Source organism: Dermacentor albipictus, unplaced genomic scaffold (genome assembly GCF_038994185.2).
Source record: "Dermacentor albipictus isolate Rhodes 1998 colony unplaced genomic scaffold, USDA_Dalb.pri_finalv2 scaffold_86, whole genome shotgun sequence".
NCBI classification, from domain to species: domain Eukaryota; kingdom Metazoa; phylum Arthropoda; class Arachnida; order Ixodida; family Ixodidae; genus Dermacentor; species Dermacentor albipictus.
The window spans coordinates 199,608-221,044 of NW_027225640.1; the positions used below are offsets into that span (position 1 = coordinate 199,608).

General features: G+C 44.3%; 1 protein-coding gene and 1 long non-coding RNA gene across 2 annotated transcripts in view; one reads left to right on the forward strand and one right to left on the reverse strand.

The window, feature by feature from the left end:
- Positions 1 to 19,492, reverse strand: part of LOC139053305 (uncharacterized) — a 33,437-nt gene extending 13,945 nt beyond the window's left edge. The window contains exons 1-2 of the long non-coding RNA XR_011510401.1: positions 19,365 to 19,492; positions 18,248 to 18,362 (exon numbers count right to left, since the gene is read on the reverse strand). This is a non-coding gene — a long non-coding RNA (uncharacterized lncRNA). The remainder of the gene's footprint in view (positions 1 to 18,247; positions 18,363 to 19,364) is intronic.
- Positions 18,776 to 21,437, forward strand: part of LOC135920076 (uncharacterized) — a 75,019-nt gene continuing 72,357 nt past the window's right edge. The window contains exon 1 of the mRNA XM_070530342.1: positions 18,776 to 19,935. Within this exon, the coding sequence (XP_070386443.1) occupies positions 19,541 to 19,935 (395 nt within the window). The 5' untranslated portion in view covers positions 18,776 to 19,540. The remainder of the gene's footprint in view (positions 19,936 to 21,437) is intronic.

Below are 21,437 nucleotides of genomic sequence, written 5' to 3' on the forward strand. Positions count from 1 at the left end.
AGGTCATGAGAGATGAAAATAAGAAACTTAATTAGTAAACAAACATGTGTGGTCTCGAACAATATTCCTGACTCAATAACGCTGAGCTGAAAGCCATCCACGAGTCAAAAGGCGAAGACTGCCTGGCAGTCGTCCTAACTACTGGTGAGAATATTAGTTGCCCAGTCGCCAGTACAGATACGGGCACTGCACAGCGGGTGCCTTCGAAAAATGGAAGCCACGTTATTGGGTGATTCTGTTCGCGAAACAAGAAGGCTGAATTCACTAAAAAGGCAAGAAAGACGCGCCTGTCCACCGCCGAGATAAGGTTTGTCCAGGGCACCGGCCCCAAACCTGTCTATGCGAACGATCACCTCACGCCAGAGTGAAAACGCCGTTTTGCGCAGGCACTTGCGCTTAACAGAGCACACCAGTGAAACCACCTATGGAGCGATAATTGCGCAATCAGATCCCGGATGACCGATGACAGCCGCGTATATCGAGTTGCGTGTGCAGAAGACTTTGGTACCTTCCGCTAGATAAGCTGTCGTTTCTCATTTTAATGCCAAGCTTAAATCACCACGGCCATCTACACGTGCCAACAAATGACAGATCTGTTACACGAAAAGTCGTCAGCATTATCGCTTCTACACCTAAACGTCCGACGTCTTAGAAAACACCACGATGATCTTGTTGCGTTCCTTTTCTTACTCAATCATTCATTCTCTATCATATGTTTGCCTGACACATGGTTATCTGGCAATGAAGGCATTTGTATGGACTACCAGGTTATCGTTCCGGATATTGTAATCACGAATTTCGTCGTTGTGGTGGAAGTGCCATACTTGTAAACTCGTCCTTAACATACACGCATCGTCTTGATATCAGATTTGAAAATATTCCCTGTGAATCTGCTTGCCTCGAGTTTAACCATACTGCCATACCAATTAACAGTCGTAACAACATCGTAGCTTCCATATATCGGTCGCCTTCATCTTCGTATCCAGAATTTTGCAGTCAATTAAGCAACATCCTTAATAACTTGGTAATATAAAATAAGAACATTGTTATATCTGGTGTTATATCTGGTATATGGTGTTATATCTGGACTAGGACAAATTTTTGTTGAACTACCAAGGTTTTCTGTGGAGGAACCCGTTTGGGTTTCCTTTGTAGCAGTAGGCTGCGTTTGGGTGGATGTCTTGTTTTCAATTTATTTGTTAACATTAACATCATGAATCCTGATAGTGCATCATGTTTAGAGTACACGCACTGTTCATACAGCTTTGGCTTCTCTTCGCATATTTCAGCTCCAAATAGGAGTGATTTACTGGGCTCCAGTACACTAACAGATCGTATTATCCCCAACATTTCATCTGATCACATTGCAGCAGTGGTAGATTATTGCATTAAAGACAATCATCCATTTTTTTTTTCACCTCAGGCTTTAAAAATATACGAAGTAAAATTACAGTGACAGAGGGGCGATTCGGCTCCGTCAAATTTGTGCAGTTAATTCCTGTACTAGACAGGACATCGGTGATTGAGGAGGATTGCGCAGAAAAAGCGCTTTTGTGTCGTTCACGGAAACAATAGCTACATGCATAGGACACCGCACCACTTACACTACAGTGACGAAGTGCTTTCGTTCTCCCACAAATACATGTATTACTAACTCACGGTTAAAGTCGATTAATAAAAAGAGTAGCTTTCATAACCAATTAAAGACGCAGCCTTTTAGTCTTACAATAAAATCCCACTTTCAGAAATATTCCACAACGTTATATTATTTATTAAGGCGTGCTGCGCGCAATTGTTGCCAGCATCTTATGGTAAAAAAAGAAAGAAGCACCACGACCCGCTGCTGTAACATTATTAGAGAGTTTCTGAGCCTAAGTTATTGCTCAGAAACCACAATAAAATTGAAGCAAGGCGACGAGAAGTATGGTGATCCTCTTAGAATACTTAACGCATTCAGCGAGCATTTTTACGCATCTATGGATACGCAGCAGCCAGTGCGTCTTTTACTTGATATTCCTCGTCGTAGTCTTTCCTTTTATCTGCATTCGATGACTGCAGATGAAGTTCACCAGGTCATCACATCATTCAATACAACAAGCGCTGGCTTAGACCGCATTGATCCTTGTAAAATAAAACTAATTTCGCATGAAACATCGACAATTTTCGCACTAATCATTAACAAACTGTTCTCTGCATAGGTGTATCCGAGCAGTCTTGAAGCTGGTAGAATAGTTCGTTTTCAAGAAAGGTGATCAGATTATAGTAGAGAATTACACGCCAATTTGTATCCTTCCTCTTTAAAGAAATTTAACCTTTCATCTCCAGAGCGCTTCGGATTTAACCAAGGATATTCAACCGAAATGGCACTTACTATTTAACTGAAGATATCAAGCAAGCTTTCGACCGAGGTCTTACCGTGGTTTCTGCATTCATTAATCTGACGAAGGCATTCGACATGACAGGCACGTAGCCAGGGGGGGCCCGGGGGGGCCCGGGCCCCCCCCCCGAAATCAAGTGGCATACCCCCTCCCCCCCCCCCTCTTCACCCAATCCACCACTCCTCACACATTCCTAAAGCGCCGCCAGATCAATGTTGAGACTTCGCAGCTGTTCATCGGTCAGCATTATGCTGCCTTTTTCACTCCTTTTACATGGCGGTAGTTATAGCCATCTCTTGTAATGTGAAGGACAGTTTTCTCGTAGATTCCGCACCCGCGCGATTAACTCGAGATGCGTTCAGTTGACACCATCTATTCAACTGTCACGCGCATAGCTGTTGCTTTTGTTAGTTCAACCTTCTTTGTTTAGGCTGATCCTGGGACCAGGAGAGGGATGCGGCTGTTACTCAGCTGGTCTGTACTCTCATGGAACGAGTTGCGGCCGGAGAAAACGCCAATTGCGTTTAACTTATCCCTTTGCTTCTTTGTTTCCTTGAGTTACGGGTCGCCGCGATGCTGGCAGATGCCCGGAACCATATACACGTGATATGGGTTAGCTAAGGTGGGAAATAAAATAATGTGAAAGAGCGTCCATCATGAAACCCTGCAATAACCCTTAAACCCATAAGCAAGATGACTGTCGCCAGTTACCCGTAAAAAAAAAAGAGAGCCAAGCCAACAACCAAACTGCAAGCAAAAGCGAATAATAAAAAAGTTAACCGTTGTTTATGAGAATATTTATGGATCAACATCTCTTTATTTAAAGAGGAAGTAGAGAAAACGCCGCCAGAAGTGGAGAACAATTACTTGTTTTGAATGACGCTTCTACAGTTATCGGTCGAACCACCTCACGTAGCCACTTCTCTGCTGTGCTTATGTGGGTGTTTTTCTAACCTTTCGTGGTGAGCGCAGTACGTCTAGAATCGCAGAGTCCTGCGCTCTACGCGGTTGTATGGGACTGGCGGCTGCACAGCGTTACGCAATTCACGGAACTGTCAAAACTGATCAACAAGGCGAAAATAACTGATCTTCAATACTATAACGTGAGAAAGACTGAAGAAGCCGCAAAAAATGAGCGCAGCCTGAAATCAGTAAAAAAGAAACCTGGCATAGGACAAACCATGATGTATGCACTAAAAGGTAAGAAGGATAATATCATCAGCAATCTCGAAGATATAGTAAAAGCAGCGGAAAAATTCTAAGCTGACCTGTATACAGTACCCAGAGGAGTCACGATAGTTCACTTAGAAACAGTAATGAACAGGATACAGAAACTCTCCTATAACTAGCGATGAGGCCAGCAGGGCCCTGCAAGACATGAAACGATGAAGAGTGGGAGGATAAGGTGGAATAACAGTCGATTTAATCAAAGATGGAGGAGACACAATGCTTGGAAAACTGGCGGCTCTTTATACGAAGTGTCTATCGACTGCAAGGGTCCCAGAAAACTGGAAGAATGCAGACATTATACTAATCCACAAAAAAAGGAGACGTTAAAGAATTGAACAATTATGGGACCATTAGCTTGCTCCCAGTATTATATAAAATATTTACCAAAATAATCTCCAATAGAATAAGGTTAACACTGGATTTTGTCAACCAAGGAAACAGGCTGGCTTCAGGAAGAGATACCTTACAATGGATCACATCCCTGCATACCTCCCTGCAGTGGGCATAAAACAGGCTGATGATGATGATGATGATGATGGTGGTGGTGGGGATGATGATGATGATGGAGGTGGTGCCCCCCTCCCCCCCGAAAAAAAATCCTGAGTACGTGCCTGCGACATGATAAACGAACGCATATTACTTGTTAAAGTCGAACCATTTGGTATATCTGGGCTTCCACTAAACTTTATTACAGACTACTTCGGTAATGGGTCTATAATGTTACAGGTTAACGGCCATCTCTCATCACCCAAGCTAATTAACGAAATAGTCGCAAAGGAATGAATTTTAGGCCCACTTTTATTTTTGACGTTTATTAATGAGCTACCCGCTATTCTTGCTAAGATCAAGTGCATACTTTACGCTGATGACAGGACCATCATTACATCCAGTAAATCAATAGCCACACTCCAGTCTAACCTTAACACCGACTTAAACATTATTACTCTATGGTACCAAAATAATGATCCCCACATTAATACCGCTGAAACCAAATTGATGGTGTTCCATTCCTAACGGAATTCAATCGACGCCCCACCTTCTGTTCGCATTGGTGATTACGTCATACAGGTTTCAAAAGAAGCGCGGTTCCTCGGTGTCATTTTAGATACTGAACTAAAGTTTTATGGACGCTCCCGATCACTTGTGAAAAAGATTGCGTTTGGCATCCACATTATTGTCAAGACGAACTTATTTTCCACCTCACATCGTACGATCTTTGTATTTTGGTTATATTCATAGCCATCTTTCTTATTGTGCATCGTCATGGTCCAACTCGTATTCTATGCATATTGAAGGTCTGCAGCGACTTCAGAACCAAGGTGCCAGACTAATGACTTTCAGTGCATTTGATTTCTCCTGCAAGTCACTGTTTCCTAAACTTACCGTTCTCCCGTTACAACAAATATATGTCAGAAACTATCCATAACTGCATATAGGCTCATCACACGACGTCATCATTGAATGTATTGGCCCTGAACACATTATTAACAACAACATTGACCGGTCTTGCCTGCGTAATAATCTTCATTTACCTGCCGCAAGGACGAATTACAACATGTTCACAGCCCTCTTCTATGGCATAGCAACACGGAATTCATTACGTTTCGGAATAAAATATTCACACAACGTTCATACATTTTCCGCGCACACAAAGAAATATTTCAGTCAGGAATTAACCAATTCATCTTAATTTCGTTATTAACTTTAAAAATGTACGTCATTTTGGTGTATACCTCTTGTTTTTGTATAAGTGATTAATATCATTGATAATGAAACCAGTTTGCTTTTTCATGCCGGGTTGATTATTTGATCTTGAATAGTAGCGGGCGAAGGGACAGAGAGGGACTTGACACAAAAGACACCGAGACAGACAGAGTTGATTATTCTTGTTAATATTCATTGTTATTCGGCTTCTTCACATGCTTTCGATTATTTTTCATGTTTTTTCAATAATTAGCCTTACCAATAACTTATGTATCCAATTTCCTGTTATAATCAACTTGCCTAGTTAATATTCTGATTGTTAACATGACCGTACTTCTTAGCTACTTTTGTATAATAACCCCATTTATGCTGAGGAAGAGATCACGGCATCGAATCCCGGCCACGGCGACCGTATTTCGATGGGGGCGAAATGCGAAAACACCCTTGTACTTAGATTTAGGTGCACCTTAGTGAACCCCAGGTGGTCTAAATATCCGGAGTCCTCCACTACGGTGTGCCTCATAATCATAAAGTGGTTTTCGCACTTAAAACTTCATAATTTTAACCCAATTTATTTATTAATAGGAGGTCCCTCTCCCAGTTTTTTCATTACTGTGAGGCTTCCTGCTGTAATACTATTACCATGTAACTCTAACATGAATGTTGCAATAAACTTTGACCGACCGACCGACCCACCGACCGACCGACCGACCGACCGACCGACCGACCGACCGACCGACCGACTGACTGACTGACTGGCTGGCTGGCCGGCCGACCGACATTAACTAGCGTATGTTGTCTAACCTCATTTATAATTACAGACTACATCCCTTTTTCATTCCTTGCAATAATAAGTGATACTGAACAACTGCAACGCTGCCTTTCTGGTGTGTGCTGACATTTTTCTGACATTTTTCTTCCATTTATCATCATCTAAAATGGTATGATTAGACAGTTGCTCTTTACTCATTGCATTATTTGTTTATCCTGCTTTAGCCACTCCCTTCTGTAATTCCGTCGAGCCCCGACGGTGTAAATAAATAAATGAACTGTAACAAGCACTTCTCGAATGAGGCGGGGTCACCTCCGACGCAGTGTAATATATCCGAATTTTTAAAGCTACTTGGTTAGACAATACCTGGTTTAACTCAAAGCTTTCAATTGCGAATTTAATAACCATTTGTCAGCCTTATACCACTCACACGCGGGCACTCTAAATTCTTTTAGGTAAGGGGACATCCACTAGAAAGGCGTTCAAGTGCAGTGACACACGATAAGGCAAAGTTCCTTTGCGGGAAAAGAGAGCACGCATCGAGTTTTCGAGGGAAAAAGGAGTTACTCTCGCACACAGCGTGCACAACTCGTCAATGGAAGGAAACCTGCCACACAGCTACGGTGCCCCATAAGTAATTTGTGACTTTGCGAAAATGTTTAAATTTTTAGCGCTAATGCGATTTGTCGAACAGTGAAGATTTACTCTAGCCACACTCTCAAACGCTCGCATCACGTCGCTAGTGCCGCCATGTTGAATTCCGGCAGTGTCATTTGCTGCGTCGTCTTTGGTGGGTTAGCATCGGGAAACCATCGTTTGTTGCGCACGTAGGCCCACATTCCGCGGTTGCCGGCTCCAGGGGACAGTGCCGAAACAGTGAACATGAAGCATGCTCGTGATGAGTGGACGTTTGATGTTTCCCACTTGCGGAATTGCTGCGTTTATCTCATCTTCGAAAGATCCGAGAGGGACAAGCGTCAGAGCGTCCTCGAGTCTTGCTTCGTCGCTAGCCTTTTGATGAGCCATGACGCAAATGCGCAGTTCTTTCACGCGATCACAATTGTGCGAATCGCACATTGAATAAAACGCGTTACGCCTGCACGCACGAAGGAAGGGACAACAAAGACGCGAAGAAGGACGACAAAAACGTGGCCAGCAGCACAACAAATCATGCACAGCTGTTTTAGTGCGCTGCAGCATAGTAAAACACCAACCGTACATAGTTGCTGCATCAATTTAAATTGCTTGTAAAAAGCGCAGAAACGTGATTGAAATACACTAATATGCGCATGGTAAGCCATCAACATATGATAAAAAAAATGTTTTCGGTTTTTGCAGTAGCTAAATGTAATCCAAATATGCCGCTTTTTAAAAGTGTTTAGCGCTACTTTTCTTGCGGCGCTCACCTGAGAACCCACCCAAGCAAGTTAGTGCGGCGCCGTGTGTCATCGGCGCAACTCCCATCTGCAAAGGGTCCTTCAGGATAACAAAAGGGGGTTTACGGCAAAGGACTTCACTTTTGCCCGTGTGTCGGGCGTGTTAGCCGATTATTTTGTCTACAAATAATAGCCTCTCGTCTTGATTGCCGAAACGAGAGCCTATAGATAATGAACGATTTTGAAACATATCGAATTGCGGATTATCTCTGAAAATAAATTTCTTATGTACATTTGGACTGACGCGTTAGAATAAAGAAAAACGTGCATTGTCTTATAAATGGAGTGGATGAAATGTGCTGTAAAGAGATAAACCCGAACAATATATTAGAGATTTCCACTCCATGCCTATAGCGAGGAAGTTTATGGAAGTAAACATTTGGGTAATATTAAATTATCAAGTGCCTATGGCATTCTCTCTACATGTGCAGGAGCCAGCTTAACTTTGAAATAATGCAACAATTTGACATCGCTTTGTTTCGACTAAATGTATGAAGGGAAATAAATGTGCGTGTCCAATTGTAACACTGTCGGAGGACAATATTCTTTAAAAACTCGAAATAAATTCTGGTCTTCTACGTGCCAAACCCAGGATAAGATTATGAGGCATGCTTTGGCGGGGGCACCCAATGCGAGGCACTCGGGCGTTGCTGCATTTTGCCTCCATCCAAATGCCACCGCCGTAGCCGGGATTCGATACGGCTCCCCCGGGCTTAGGAGCGACACGCCGAAGAGACTTCACGGCGGGTCAAACTGTGTATTATCGTCTAAACAACACATTGGTCCCCACGAGAAAGGGAATCGCATGCATCGAAGTTTGCCTTGCGAGTGTTGTGAAATGCAGTTTCATGTTTCTTTCTTGAAATTTACGATGTATGACAGTTGATGCACGTTAATCTATCTATCTATCTATCTATCTATCTATCTATCTATCTATCTATCTATCTATCTATCTATCTATCTATCTATCTATCTATCTATCTATAAATCTGTCTGTCTGTCTGTCTGTCCATCCGTCCGTCCGTCCGTCCGTCCGTCCGTCTGTCTGTCTGTCTGTCTGTCTGTCTGTCTGTCTGTCTGGCTGTCTATCTATCTATTATCTATCTATCTATCTATCTATCTATCTATCTATCTATCTATCTATCTATCTATCTATCTATCTATCTATCTATCTATCTATCTATCTTACGCCGACTGAGTGGCCGAAGTCGTCTACCTGCTTGGGCCACTAGGCATGCCCTCCTTTCATTCCTAATGACGCCAGGAAACGAAGCCTGTTGCCGCGAACGCTCATAAATCTAATCGGGAGCACACACAGAGTTCGTGCACACTTTGGCGCTGAGCTGTTTTATGTATAATGTTGGACAGTACATTATAAAGACAGAGGTGCGTTGTTAGCAGATGCGTTCTATGTTCATCCACTTGAATTGCATCAAGAAAAGCTATCCAAGCACTCGCACCTGCTTTATGAGAAGCCTACTGCACCATCAATACACAGGTGGTATTATTAGCGGCACCAAAATTTAATAAATAGACCAATGTAAATCTTCGTGATATTATTGTTATCCTTCGATTTTTCAGATAGTCACCTCCGGATACGGAGCACGTTGAGCAGCTGTGTGCGTAATTCATGAAGCTACGTTAATTAGTTTTTAAATAATTGATCGTGGATGGTTAAAGTAAATTAGTAGTTTGGAGCCCGTCTTCGAGATTATGTAGCTGAGCAAACATATGTTTATTAGACGTGCTCCTGTACGAGCTGAGAACAAATATTTTGCAATTAGGCGCTCTCTGATTTCCTAAATGACGCGGAAAAAGATCGTGGATAGCACTGAACTGACCGCTTCCGGTCTTTTGAGATATTGTAACCGTGGATTCGGCTCCGTGAGCATGTTCCTTTCGGCCAGACGACTCTTGATTTTTATTCAGATTGTTTTTCCGAAGGCAAGCCATTTAAAGTACAAATATCAATGTAGCAGTGAACGTGTGTTGCCGAAAGCTTGCTTCGTCACAGAAACGATAGAAGATTCAATTACAAACAGATTCTTACAGAAACCCCAGACCCATGCACGCCATGTATCCAGACACGTACACTGCAAACAGATGCACATCGTGTGGCGAGGTTGCCACACCTAATCACATGTCATGGGAATGTCAGCACAACCAACAAGTCGGGCAGTGCCGACCACTCCGTCTCTTCCACCGCCAGCCTCCGCCCGCGCTGGAAGACCGCACTGCTCAGCTCGAACCTGACAGCACAACTCTGGGCCGTCCAGCGAGCCGAGGAAGCCGCTTCGAGACAGGGTCTCGAAACCGCGTCCGCGGCGGGTGCCCACACCCACTAGAAAGACGCCGGACTCAAACCTTATCGATTTGAAAATAAAGTTTACGCTCTCTCTCAAGATGGTGCAGATGTGGCGCACCATTGCCCTCACGACATTGCGCAGCCACCGACGGAAACAAGATAACGAAGGTGAACCGCTTAGCAGCTTCTTACGCGGCCGTGCCGATCCAGGGCGGCAATACTGACATCCCAGGCGCTTTCTGTTTTTTCTCAGTTTCGCTGTCAGAAAGAGATAATTGCAAGTGCAGTGTCATTCATTCTTGTCTCGTGGATTTAAATATAGGTTTTGGTGATCTCCACATTCCGTTTGTTTCCAAGAACAGGTGTAAGCAGGAAAATGTTCGCACACACACACGCGCGCACACTCTCTCTCTCTCCCTCGAATGCGCGCACACACACCCTCTGCCTCGTACACGCACACACACAGACAATACTCACGCACAAATATCTATGCGCACACGAAAACGCACACATTTGTGCGCAGGCATGCATGCTGAAACACGATGACGTACGCTCGCGCACGTATACATTCACAGGCGCCCATGCATGCACCCTAAGCACGCAAGCGCACATGCATTAACAGGCGCGTACACGGGGACGCGCGCGCAAATGCAGGCATGCAAACACGTCGCGAATGCTCACGTATGGAAACACAAAAACAAGAAAGGGGCTGACAGATGGATTAGCACACTGTGGTATAAAGTTTGTAAACAGGGATGAAGTGCCTCAGACAGGCTGGCCAACGTTTCGATAGGAGGACCTATCTTCGTCCAAGGCGGCCTCGTCATCCTCGGCGTGTTAGTTTTATAGGGTTAGTGCAGTGACGTCACGTGCGGGTGTTGTCGCTGGCGACTGGTTTTAAAGAGAGAGATTACAAGAGGAAAGAAGCGCTGTCGTCCGACGTCTGTGAGCTTCATTCTCAAGACGAGGGTACAAGAGCGTGAGAGTGGGCACGCGGGGAGAAACGAAAAGACATAGAAGCAGAAAAAAAGGGAAAAAAGGGAAAAGGGTGGGGGGGGAAGCCAGGGTGGCACCAAGACAGACAAAAAAGGGGGAGTGAAAGAAAAAGAAAGAGAAAAGTGAAATCTTTAAGAAATACGGGGGCTTGGGAGCGTGTTGGGGATGCGAAAGGTTAGGAGGTATTGAGGGGGAGTCGTTGGCGGCATGTTCTTGAGGCATTAAAACGGCCGGTCAAGCGGTCAGCGCGCGAGTAACACAAAAGACAAAAAAAAAGAGAAACGAGAAAACCCAGACACACACACACACAAAAAAACAAGAGTTGAAAGTGACTTGAGTAGCATAGTAGTAATATGTCGAGTAATTTTGAAATAGTTAAGGTGGCGACGAGGAGTCTGCGGTGCAATGTATGGGGTGACTGAAAGGCAGCGGCATGGTCTTTCAAGGGGCACTGCCCCACGCGCTTAACGTAGGTGTCGTTACGGCGGCATCCAGGGATGGCGATACTCTGGGTTGAGGCGCCGAAAAAGACATATTGACTTCGGAATGTGTTGTCGAGGGGATTTCAAGACAAAAAAAAGGATTGAAAAAAGGGGGGGAGGGAAGGGAGAGGGGGAGGGGGGCCGAAACCGGTATAACAAACAGGAGGGTGACGCGCGCAGAAGGGGGCAAGTGTACACGGAAGAAGGGGATCGCACAGTTGGTATAGACGTAAAAACCTGAAAGAGTACATTAAATTGAGTAGTAGGCAGGAAAAAATTTTTTCGAAATGGAAGAGTAGGTGAGGTTAAGAATTAAAGTTGGCTGGTGGCCTAATGTGTTTTGTGTATTGGTTGATGATATGAGAGTTTCAGAATTAAGTTACAGCTTTTAATGATTCTAAGTTGCCGCGTGCCAAATTAATTCCTGTCGGGTGTAGGCAATTAAACTTGTGTATGAGGTATGATTCCGTATACTTCCTTTCGCGAGGGGAACGGAAATTTGTTTGTAGTATATAGAGCCTTGCTTTGTCAAACATATGTCCATGTTCATTAAAGTGGCTGGCTACTGCTTTGGGTAAATTGTGTTTTGTGTCCGCGCGGTGACCATTGAGTCTTGTATTAATTTGTTGTCCAGTCTCACCTATGTATTGTTTGCTACAAGCGGCGCATTCTAGACAGTAGACTACGTTGCTTGATGTGCAGGTGAAAGCCGAAGTTACCTTGTGTGTGTAATTCGACGCTGTACTTTTTACTGTAGTAGTAGATAGAATGTGTTGTTGGATACTTTGAATATACTGGCAAATAAAATTCTTACTGCAGCTGCTTGACGGCAACAGCTTCACTGGAAATTTGTCTGGAATTTGTAAGGCCGCGCATAGGCTGTGCGTTCCTTACATTGTCAAGGTATACCTTGATAGCATTTATTTATTTATTTATTTATTCATTTATTCATTTCAAAGTACCTTACAGCCCCCAAGGGCAGCATTGGGCAAGGGGGGCCATCGTTGAACAAATGACAACAGAAAACCGATACATGAGAGTTAATATTTTTACAATGGTAACATGCTTGCGAAACAGTGTTACAAATGAAAACGCTAAAGCAAAACAAAGAGTTCTCAGCAAAGGAATGAAAAGTACAGTTCACTCGTGCAAAATAACGCCGATAGCACGAGCTAATAAAACAAACAAAATTGAAACAACAAACTGAAAAGAATAAGATAGGGAGACGTGGCACATATATGACACGTATTATATGACATGAAATACGTACAGATGAATGTATTTGTTATCATGAAAACTGCGGGTTCAGTAGTAGTCTGAATTTTTCATTGCTCATTTTCGCGACAGTGCTGTTAGGAAGTGAATTCCGTAACCGAATTGCTCGTGGTAGAGCGGAGAAGGTAAATGCGTTAGCGTTCCCATGAATGCGAGTTAGGCTCAAATCATTATAAAATCGTCGTGATGTGCAAGACGCGCGTTCCAGTAGCAAGTTGGATGGCTTCATTTGGTGAGCATATTTATAGAGCAAGGACAGGAGTGCGATGTCACGTCGGCTACTTAGTTATTGAAGGGAAAAGTCGAGTTTTATTTGAGTAATGCTTGACCGGTGGTTGCAATTGCGGGAAATGAATCGACCAGCTAGGTTTTGCATGGCTTCTAACACGCGGATTAAGAATTCGTGGTAGGGAGACCATATAGGGGACGCGAACTCAAGCTGGGGGCGTACAAATGACAGGAATGTTAATTTACGGATGTTAGACGGGCCGTTACGCAAGTTGCGACGAATATACACAAGATATTTGGAAGCGTTTGCACATATGGTTGTGACGTGAAAGGCCCAGGAAAGGCTCGGTGCAAGATTAACGCCTAGATATTTATATACTGATGCCTGAGATACTAGACTTGTATATGTATTATAGGAAAAGCTATGATTTGATGTTTATGGCGTGAATGACATTATTTTGTATTTAAATGAGTAAAGTTTCATTTGCCAGTCTTCACACCATTTGGTAACGAGATAAAGGTCCTCTTGAAGAATGCGATGATCATCAAGGCTGCGAATTGGCCGATATAATATGCAATCATCGGCCAAAACACGCATGCATGATGAGATGTTATTATGCAGATCATTGATGTAGATAAGAAAAAGCAAGGGTCCTAGTATGCTGCCCTGCGGTACAACGGAACTGACATATGGAAGGGGTGACGTAAAATTATTACCGACTGCAAATTAGTGACGATTCGTTATATAGTTACGAATCCAGGAGAGCGTTAAGTAGTCTAATTTGAGAGCGAATAATTTCGAAATTAAACGGCAGTGCGCTACACGGTCGAATGCTTTGGAGGAGTCGAGAAATATTCCATCTGTTTGAAGACTACGGTTCATGTTAAAATGGAATTCTGTGGTGAATTCTAGTAACTACGCCTCACATGACAAGCCTTTGCTAAATCCATTTTGGTTAATAAAGAAAAAAAATTATTTGATTCCAGATTATGATATATGTGAGATGCAATGGTATGGTCGAGCATTTTGCAGCAAATTCTTGTCAATGATATTGGACGATAGCTTTTTGGGGAACTCTTGCTGCCACTTTTGTGTACGAGTATCACTGTTGCAATTTTCCAATCTAATGTAAACTGACGAGATGATAACAACTGGCGGAAAATAACACCTAAATTTCCTATATAGTGTGACTGTATTTAAAGTTTTTGAGTTAATCTTAGCGACACCCGAAGAACTTGTCAACTTAAGCATATTTATGAGACCTGTGATACCATCCTCTCTTACATCGATGGATTGCATGTACTGGTAGACTATATCACTGACTTGCACCAAATTTGGATGGTCTTCGATCGTGGCTATGGATGAAAAAAAATGCATTAAAGACAACTGGGTATTCCTTGCCAGTGATTGTAGCAAGATTGACATCAGTTAGTGAAAGGTGATTCAAGCAACTATTAAGTGAAATTGCTTGCCAGAATTTTGGGGGGTTGTTTTAGAGTAATGAAAATAGATCTTGAGAGTAGTATTTTTCTTTAGCGTCTCTTAGAGACGACCAGTAATCTTTCAAAAATGAGCTATATTTATCCCATACCGCGAGGGAGTTTGTACGCCTTGCAGTAGCGTATAGCCTTTTCTTCTTGTTTCTTATTCCTCGAAGCTACTTGGTGAATCAAGGGTTCTGTCTATCCCCTGTTACTCTCATAAGAGGGATGTACGCTTCCAGTGATGGGCACAGGTTTTCGTTAAACAGAAGCCAGCTTTCATTGACTGACCGAGCAGAAAAAGAAGCTAGAAAGGTGGCAGAAAGAAATGTCTCAAGTTCTTTGTGCATTTTGTCATAGTCTCCGCTATATGATCACAGATGGCTGTGCTTGAGACGCCTGTACATTGCAAGGGGATCTTAAGAGTAAGTTGTAGCAGCTTGTTATCGCTGAAACCGTCTAAGCAAACAACTTCACCAACTGTTTTAGTGGCTTTAGATGAAATCAAATCTAAAGCGTTACTTCCACGGGCGGGCTGGGTAATCATGTTGAATAAACTGAAGTCCAACATTAAAGAAATGAATTCCATTGATGTACGACAACAGGATGATCGGTTATCCCAGTCGACCAAACGAAAATTAAGGTCACCAAAGAGATAGACAATATCAGCTCGACAGAGCTCAAGAGCATTAGAAATAATACTGCGCAGTTCGACAAGAAAGTACCGGCTTGTATCGGGAGGACGATAACAACATCCAAGTTTGACATTCAGCCCCTACTATCTCAATACTGGAATCTACATTATTAACTTGTGAGATAACTGGTCATTTCATACCAAGGAGGACGCCACCACCTCACATTTCAGTGCGATCACACTTTAACACGTTAAATCTGCTATAAGTGGAAATATTTATCTGTTGTTTCAGGGTGTAGCCACGTTTCAGTAAGAACAAGAATATCCGAACTGCAGTCATCAAGAAATGGGGCAATAGCGTCGCGTTTAGGCAACAGACTTCGGATATTTTGGAAAGATAACAGTAATGATGGTGCGATTGCGCGTGGCTTTGACTTTCTACGGTTCACATCATGCAATGTGGTTTGCTGCTATTTCTCACAAGTGACAGCAGTTTTGCAAGTGATATATCAGAAATATAAATGGTGTCTCCAACGCGTACTCGACCGGTTGTTAACGTAAAAGACTTAGCTTCTGTTTTCGCGAAAGTAATTAGCTGCTTTCTTGCCTGCCAGGTTGCTAGCGAAATATCTTCGCGAATTGAAAAACCAAACCCCTTTTGTTTACGTGCAGAAGACAAGCCCTTGTCTTGAAAAATGTCATTTTCACAATAATGGGCGTCACCCTGCCTTCCGTAAACTTCCCTAATCGGTGTAACTTTTCAAGGTGCGCAGTCGTGAATTCCGCGCCCAATAATTAGGAGAAAAATTGCAGCACTTTTTTTTTTCTGAAGCAGCCAAGTTTTCTTTAGCCTCATCTTCCATTCCAAAGAAGAGGAGGTTGGATTGCCGCATACGGTTTACGGCATTTTCACATCTAGCGGATATTTTACACAGCTGATTGGACACGTCACGCACTGTTTCAAACACGTTCCAGAATCCCCAGCTGGTTGAGATGGCATAGATGCTTCCAACGCTACTAGCTTTGCATTAATTTCTTTTACAGAGGCAGCGCGTTTTGTTCGCGCGTTTCAAGTCAGTGCGCAAAGCCTTCTCATTTTCTGCATGTTTGCGCATATTTTCCAATGCAGCTGCCTGCTCCTTTAAGAAATTTTTACATTCAGCTTGCATAGCAGCCACGGCCTCTTGAAGCTTATTTATTCGTTCCAGTGCAGCAGCGAAAGCGTTGGCCTCAACCTTGGACATTGGACCGGGATTCTGCTCGACTTCACCCGCGAGGACATGTAACAGCTCAAAGAAAGTGCATTTTATAACAAAGCAACGGGCCGCTTAAACGCGTATATTAAGAATAATTAGATAAGAACAGAACGTCCAGAATTAGAGAAGCACCATCTACGAACGGCTGCCCGCGAACACATATACACATATACATAGGTAACAGGAAAGGGTAAGCGAGGAGCAGGCTGGCAACTGCCACCGGAAGGGGCACAACGCCTGCCAACTCTTCTGAAGGGAGGCGACAGCAAAACAGAAATGGAAGATAGGAAGGAGGGGAGGAAAAAGGAAAAAGGAAAGGAGAGCAACAGGACAAATCTAAAGACCAAAGTAGAACACTGCAACAGGACAAATCTAAAGACTACAGTAGAACTCTGCAGCCGGAATGAAAGTGACGCCGCGTCGAACACCGCGTCGAACAGCCTCCACAATCATCAACCGCGTCCATGGCTAGTTCGCTATGCGGCTGATTGTGTTCTCCACGATGAGACGCCAAGTAAAGCTGCACGTAATCACCGTTTCACGTAATCACCTGCACGTAATCACCGGTTCACAATATACACTACAAGGTGTTTGAACCCGCCACCTCCCATCTCCTACACACATCCCGCAAACGGCGTGCGGTGAGTTGCCGTGCCGGTTACGTGACGCACCGTTGGTGTCACGATGCCGTATACTTCGCTCCACCGCTCCTAGATGGCGGCGCCATCCCTGTCAAAATTTGGCCGTGGTAGTTCATAGTGTTTTTTTTTTGTCTTTTTTCGTTGTTCAACCTAGGTAGAATATTAGGCAGTATAGTAGCAAGAGCTTGGTGGCGCAACCCACCGCCCCGTTCCAAGGGGACGCTCATAACATCCATCCATCCATCCGAGAGAGCACACTTTACGCGTTCGCGACAACGTCACATCCCTTGGAGGAAGTTGATGGTGTACCCCGGCATAAAACACTTTCGTGTAAAAAGCAAAGCAATTATTGACGCGGGACATAGCTCTACGAATGCGACCGAATGTGTTGTTTTAGCTTTCCCGTCAGAAGTCACGCGCAGAATTCAAAAGGTGAAAACTTGTTGAAATAAGTTTCTTTCTTTGGTCCAATATTTAGCGCACATCAATTGCAGCTAGGTAGAGGACCTTTGATAGGACATTTTAAGGTCAAGTAATTGTGCAAAATTTATTTAAAGATCAATTCCACTTGGCTAGCACACGTAATCTAGAACAATAGAAAGTCAACAAATGTCGTACTGTTTACGTTAAAACGATCTAAACGTGTAGACTTCCAGTCTTGTTATACTAGTGACATAAATTTACAATATACTTTCCTGAAGCCCTGCTAATAAATAAATATGTCAAGTAAATATGTACAAGCTTTATCAACGCTTCTGTTCCTAGTAATTTGTATTCCTCATATGTCCCAAATTTACACTACTTCTGCGGCACATTGATTTTTTTTCCTCATTGATATGTTGCATAAAGTGAATGTCATAGTTTTATAATAAGATGTGTTTACAATATGTGCCTAGCTGTGTATATATTACACGTTAATTTACTCTAATGTGGGAGGTAATTTTTCGTCATAATTAGTGTATTTTTACTTCAAATACTGCATTTTGCTTTTTGGGGTATTCGGTCAACTTGGTAGCTTTTTTTTGGTTCCCCCAGCGGACCGACGGACGGACGGACAGACATTTTTCTTAGAACGTGGCTAACGTAACCCAGGACCTCCCATATATCAGTGCAACGGCGACGAGTAGATGGCGATAGACTAACTTTTCACAGCATGTCCAAAGGTAACAATCATTCTGATGTCACAATTACTGTAATCACATCGATGTTAGCAATTTGTTGGCAATCGGCCCTTTTCATTTTCCTGTGCTGCCCTCTGCTGCACGCAGCTGGATACGTTTTGGAATGGTCCCGGGGCTTTTGCCGGTTTATTCGTGTACCTGCGCCCACGTTGAGTGCACGTCGGTTGTTCGCTTCGTGGATCGGGAATAATTAATAATGGCTCATCCGGGGCAGCATGTCGTTCCCTGGAAGCCGTGTAGCACTCACCGACTACTGGGGTGAGCATGCCTGAGTGCGCTGTTGCGCCAACAATGCAGCCGATAAAGCCACGCCGAGTTCCGCCTGGCGACGTGGCTGCCTTGGAATGTCTTGTCGCTGATTTCTGCACTTGCACATCGCTTTTTGTAGTCTTTTTACACGTTCATTTGACATTTCGCATTACAATAAGACTTGAAGCGCAGGCTTCCGCGTCGGATTTACCGGAGCGGCGCACTTCTTTACAAGGACATCTACAGACGGCGATCGTTGTTAGCGTCAAATATTGGGGAAAGGTGCATCACTGATATGAAATAATGGTGAAACGCAGCAAAACATAAATATCTGCGCATATGAGCCGAGTTGTTCCAAACTAAGGCGAGTCAATATGAGCGGCCGTGTCACATACACGACAGCAACTGTGATCCAGATAGATAGTAGAGAGTTTTATAATAGCCCCCCCCCCCAAAAAAAAAAAATTGCGGCGAAGCCATTGCGCATGCGCAAGACGCAAACTACGTTTGTGTTTTGCGTTGGGAACGCTAACTCAGCGATTTGGCGCTGTTTCACCCTTCCAAAACGTTTCGCGACTAATCTGCTAGCGCAGGGCGCATGCGCCGTCGCGCGGTGACAAAGGCGGATTCACGCCCGGTTCTTTTCTTCTTTGTTTTAACATCCGTAAATCACGCATTCGCGTAGTGAGCAATTGTCCGCTAATTGAGAGCTTACATGAAATGAATAAAGAAAAGTGAAGGGTAAAGAAAAAAAAAGGCGATTTGGAAGTACACATGCTACTGCAAAACGTCATGCTGTCAAAAATGAAATTGGGCAAACCTATACAAAAATTATTACGAGATACTAAGAAAACAAAATTTAGCAAAATAAGATCATCCCCCACTCCAGGCTCTCCTTGGTACAGCCCTCAACAAATTCGAGCAGACTATTTGATCTTGCTATAGAATTCCATTATCCCACATCTGGTCGACATAGGCGCAATAACACGACGGATCACGCGCTAAGTAAAAGTGTTTACTATCGCTATCTCTCGTATCTCAGAGTCACATTGCCGTTGTCAAAGTGCTCTAAAGCAACGATCGAACAGATATTGGAGACCAGTCGAAACACGAACCTTCAAATGGAGTAAAGGAAGAAGAAGAACGACACCGAGGCCGCGCACTCGTGCGCTGGCGCTAGAGGTTCACGTGGCACAGGAAAATCTTGCTCGCACTTTCGAACACGCAGCTGACCGTGGCACGCGCATATCCAAGCATCTCTCAGAAGGACGGACCCGGCTTAGTACCCGCCATGGGCATCGCTGTATCCAGCGGCGTACTCGATGTACCCAGTCTCCTCCACGGCGGCGCATCAGCCTTCTCAGAAGCATCGTCACCCCAGAAGTTGCCTTCGTTCACAATGCACGTCCTGCTTCCAGACGAAGCCGTGGACGACGTCCTCCCGAGGAACGGCGACCTTGTGGTCAAGACTCTGGACGCGGCTGAGGAAGAGGCTCGTAGCAGCTGCGCACCACATCGGAGGAGGCTTGTCCCGGGGGCCGAGTGCGACAGGATCGTTGAGAAGGACGCCAAGGACAACCTGGCTGAGTACAACTCCCTGCAAGCACCGCGCACCGTTCAAGGACATCGGCACCTGGTGGAAGAGGTATCCAGGGACACCAGGCACTGGGTGATATACAGGAAAAGGTAATTCAGTCTCTTGTGTGTCGTATCGAAGGGCCGTTGCGAATATCCCCAGGTTCGGAAATGACATTAACTGTTTGCTATCTCCTGCCAACAAAACGCAATGGACCATTTCGGAAAGTTGCGCGCGCCCCCTACGCGACCGCCGCAAAGCAGGCTGGGAATTGTGAGCGATCTTGGCGGGCAGGATCCGGCGCAGAAGCGGTACGACATGGACGTTGCGCAACCGCAGGTAAAAAAAACGTTTTTTGGAGTGCTAGTAATAGTTTTGTTGCATGTTTTCGCCGCGCAAGTGATCTTTACATTGCCGTACAACTTTCTTGTGGTTATGCAGCCGACGCTACGAGCGCGAAGCGAGTATTTTCGCACGTGAAGCGCGCACATGTGCCAGTGTCTCGCGCTCGGAGCTTGCGTTGCATAGCAACACCTTTGTCAGCGTTTTATAGCTATGCTACTGAAGGCACGAGCGCGATCCTACGGCTAGCAGGCGTGTTTTGTTGGTGAGCACGCGCGAACAGTGCATTTATTTACTAGTCGCCCGTCGCAAACCTTCGAAGTTTGTGCGGCTGTTCCGGCGGCAGGCGTAGTACGTAGCGTACAGTACATTCATGTTTGTTGCAACAGTGCGACACCCTCTTGTGAGAATTTATGTGCTGCATTTCAGCAAAATACCTCGTTATCGAGCACTGCCCATTCAGTCTTTTGGTTACATCGGGCTATTTAATCTACGGACGAGTCTGAAACAAGCATATCGTCGAAAGGAACGGACAGCGCATACGTTCAGTAATGTACATCTTGCAAGAAATAAGTAGCTGAGTTGGCGCTTAGCTTGTGCCAGCGAATTTTCTTGCCTATAGTGTTGTTTGAATAGCACGCAGCAAGTACGAAGTAGAACCAACAAGCTCTTCTATTAGTACTGTTACATTCAGTGTATATATCTGAGCATAGCATTGCGGTATAGATAGCAGTTGCTGTTTGTTTGACAGCTCGTACTACCTCGGTCGCGGTGTACATTACTTACTACCGTGGAGTGCAGATAGACGCACCCAAAATATGAACGTGCCTCGGTGGCTACAAGTAACGCGAACGCGGTCTAAAAAAACTGCGGCGGATGTTTTGGCTAGCCTGAAAAGTATTGAACGCGCCAGTACCTTGTACTAGGGCGGCCTCAGAGTTTTAGGTTAGCTAGTGGCTTACGGAGCCCGTCCTTGTGCAACATTCTTCACGACCGCGCATAGTGAACGAAACGGGTTCAGCGTTGCTTTTCAAGCATGCTTGCCACAAGTGACCAAGACACAATGAATGAATACTCTTTTATTTCAAGATCGCATTGATGATCCCATGATCAGCTGTGTATGCTTCCATGCTCTGTTCATATGTGGAGTGCCGAAGAAAACATTTTGACGCTTGCTTATACCCATGTTGCAGGAACCACTACGAGCCATTGAAAATACTCATCCTCTTCAAGCAAGGTTACCGAAGGGACCATGGACAAAGCAGTTAAA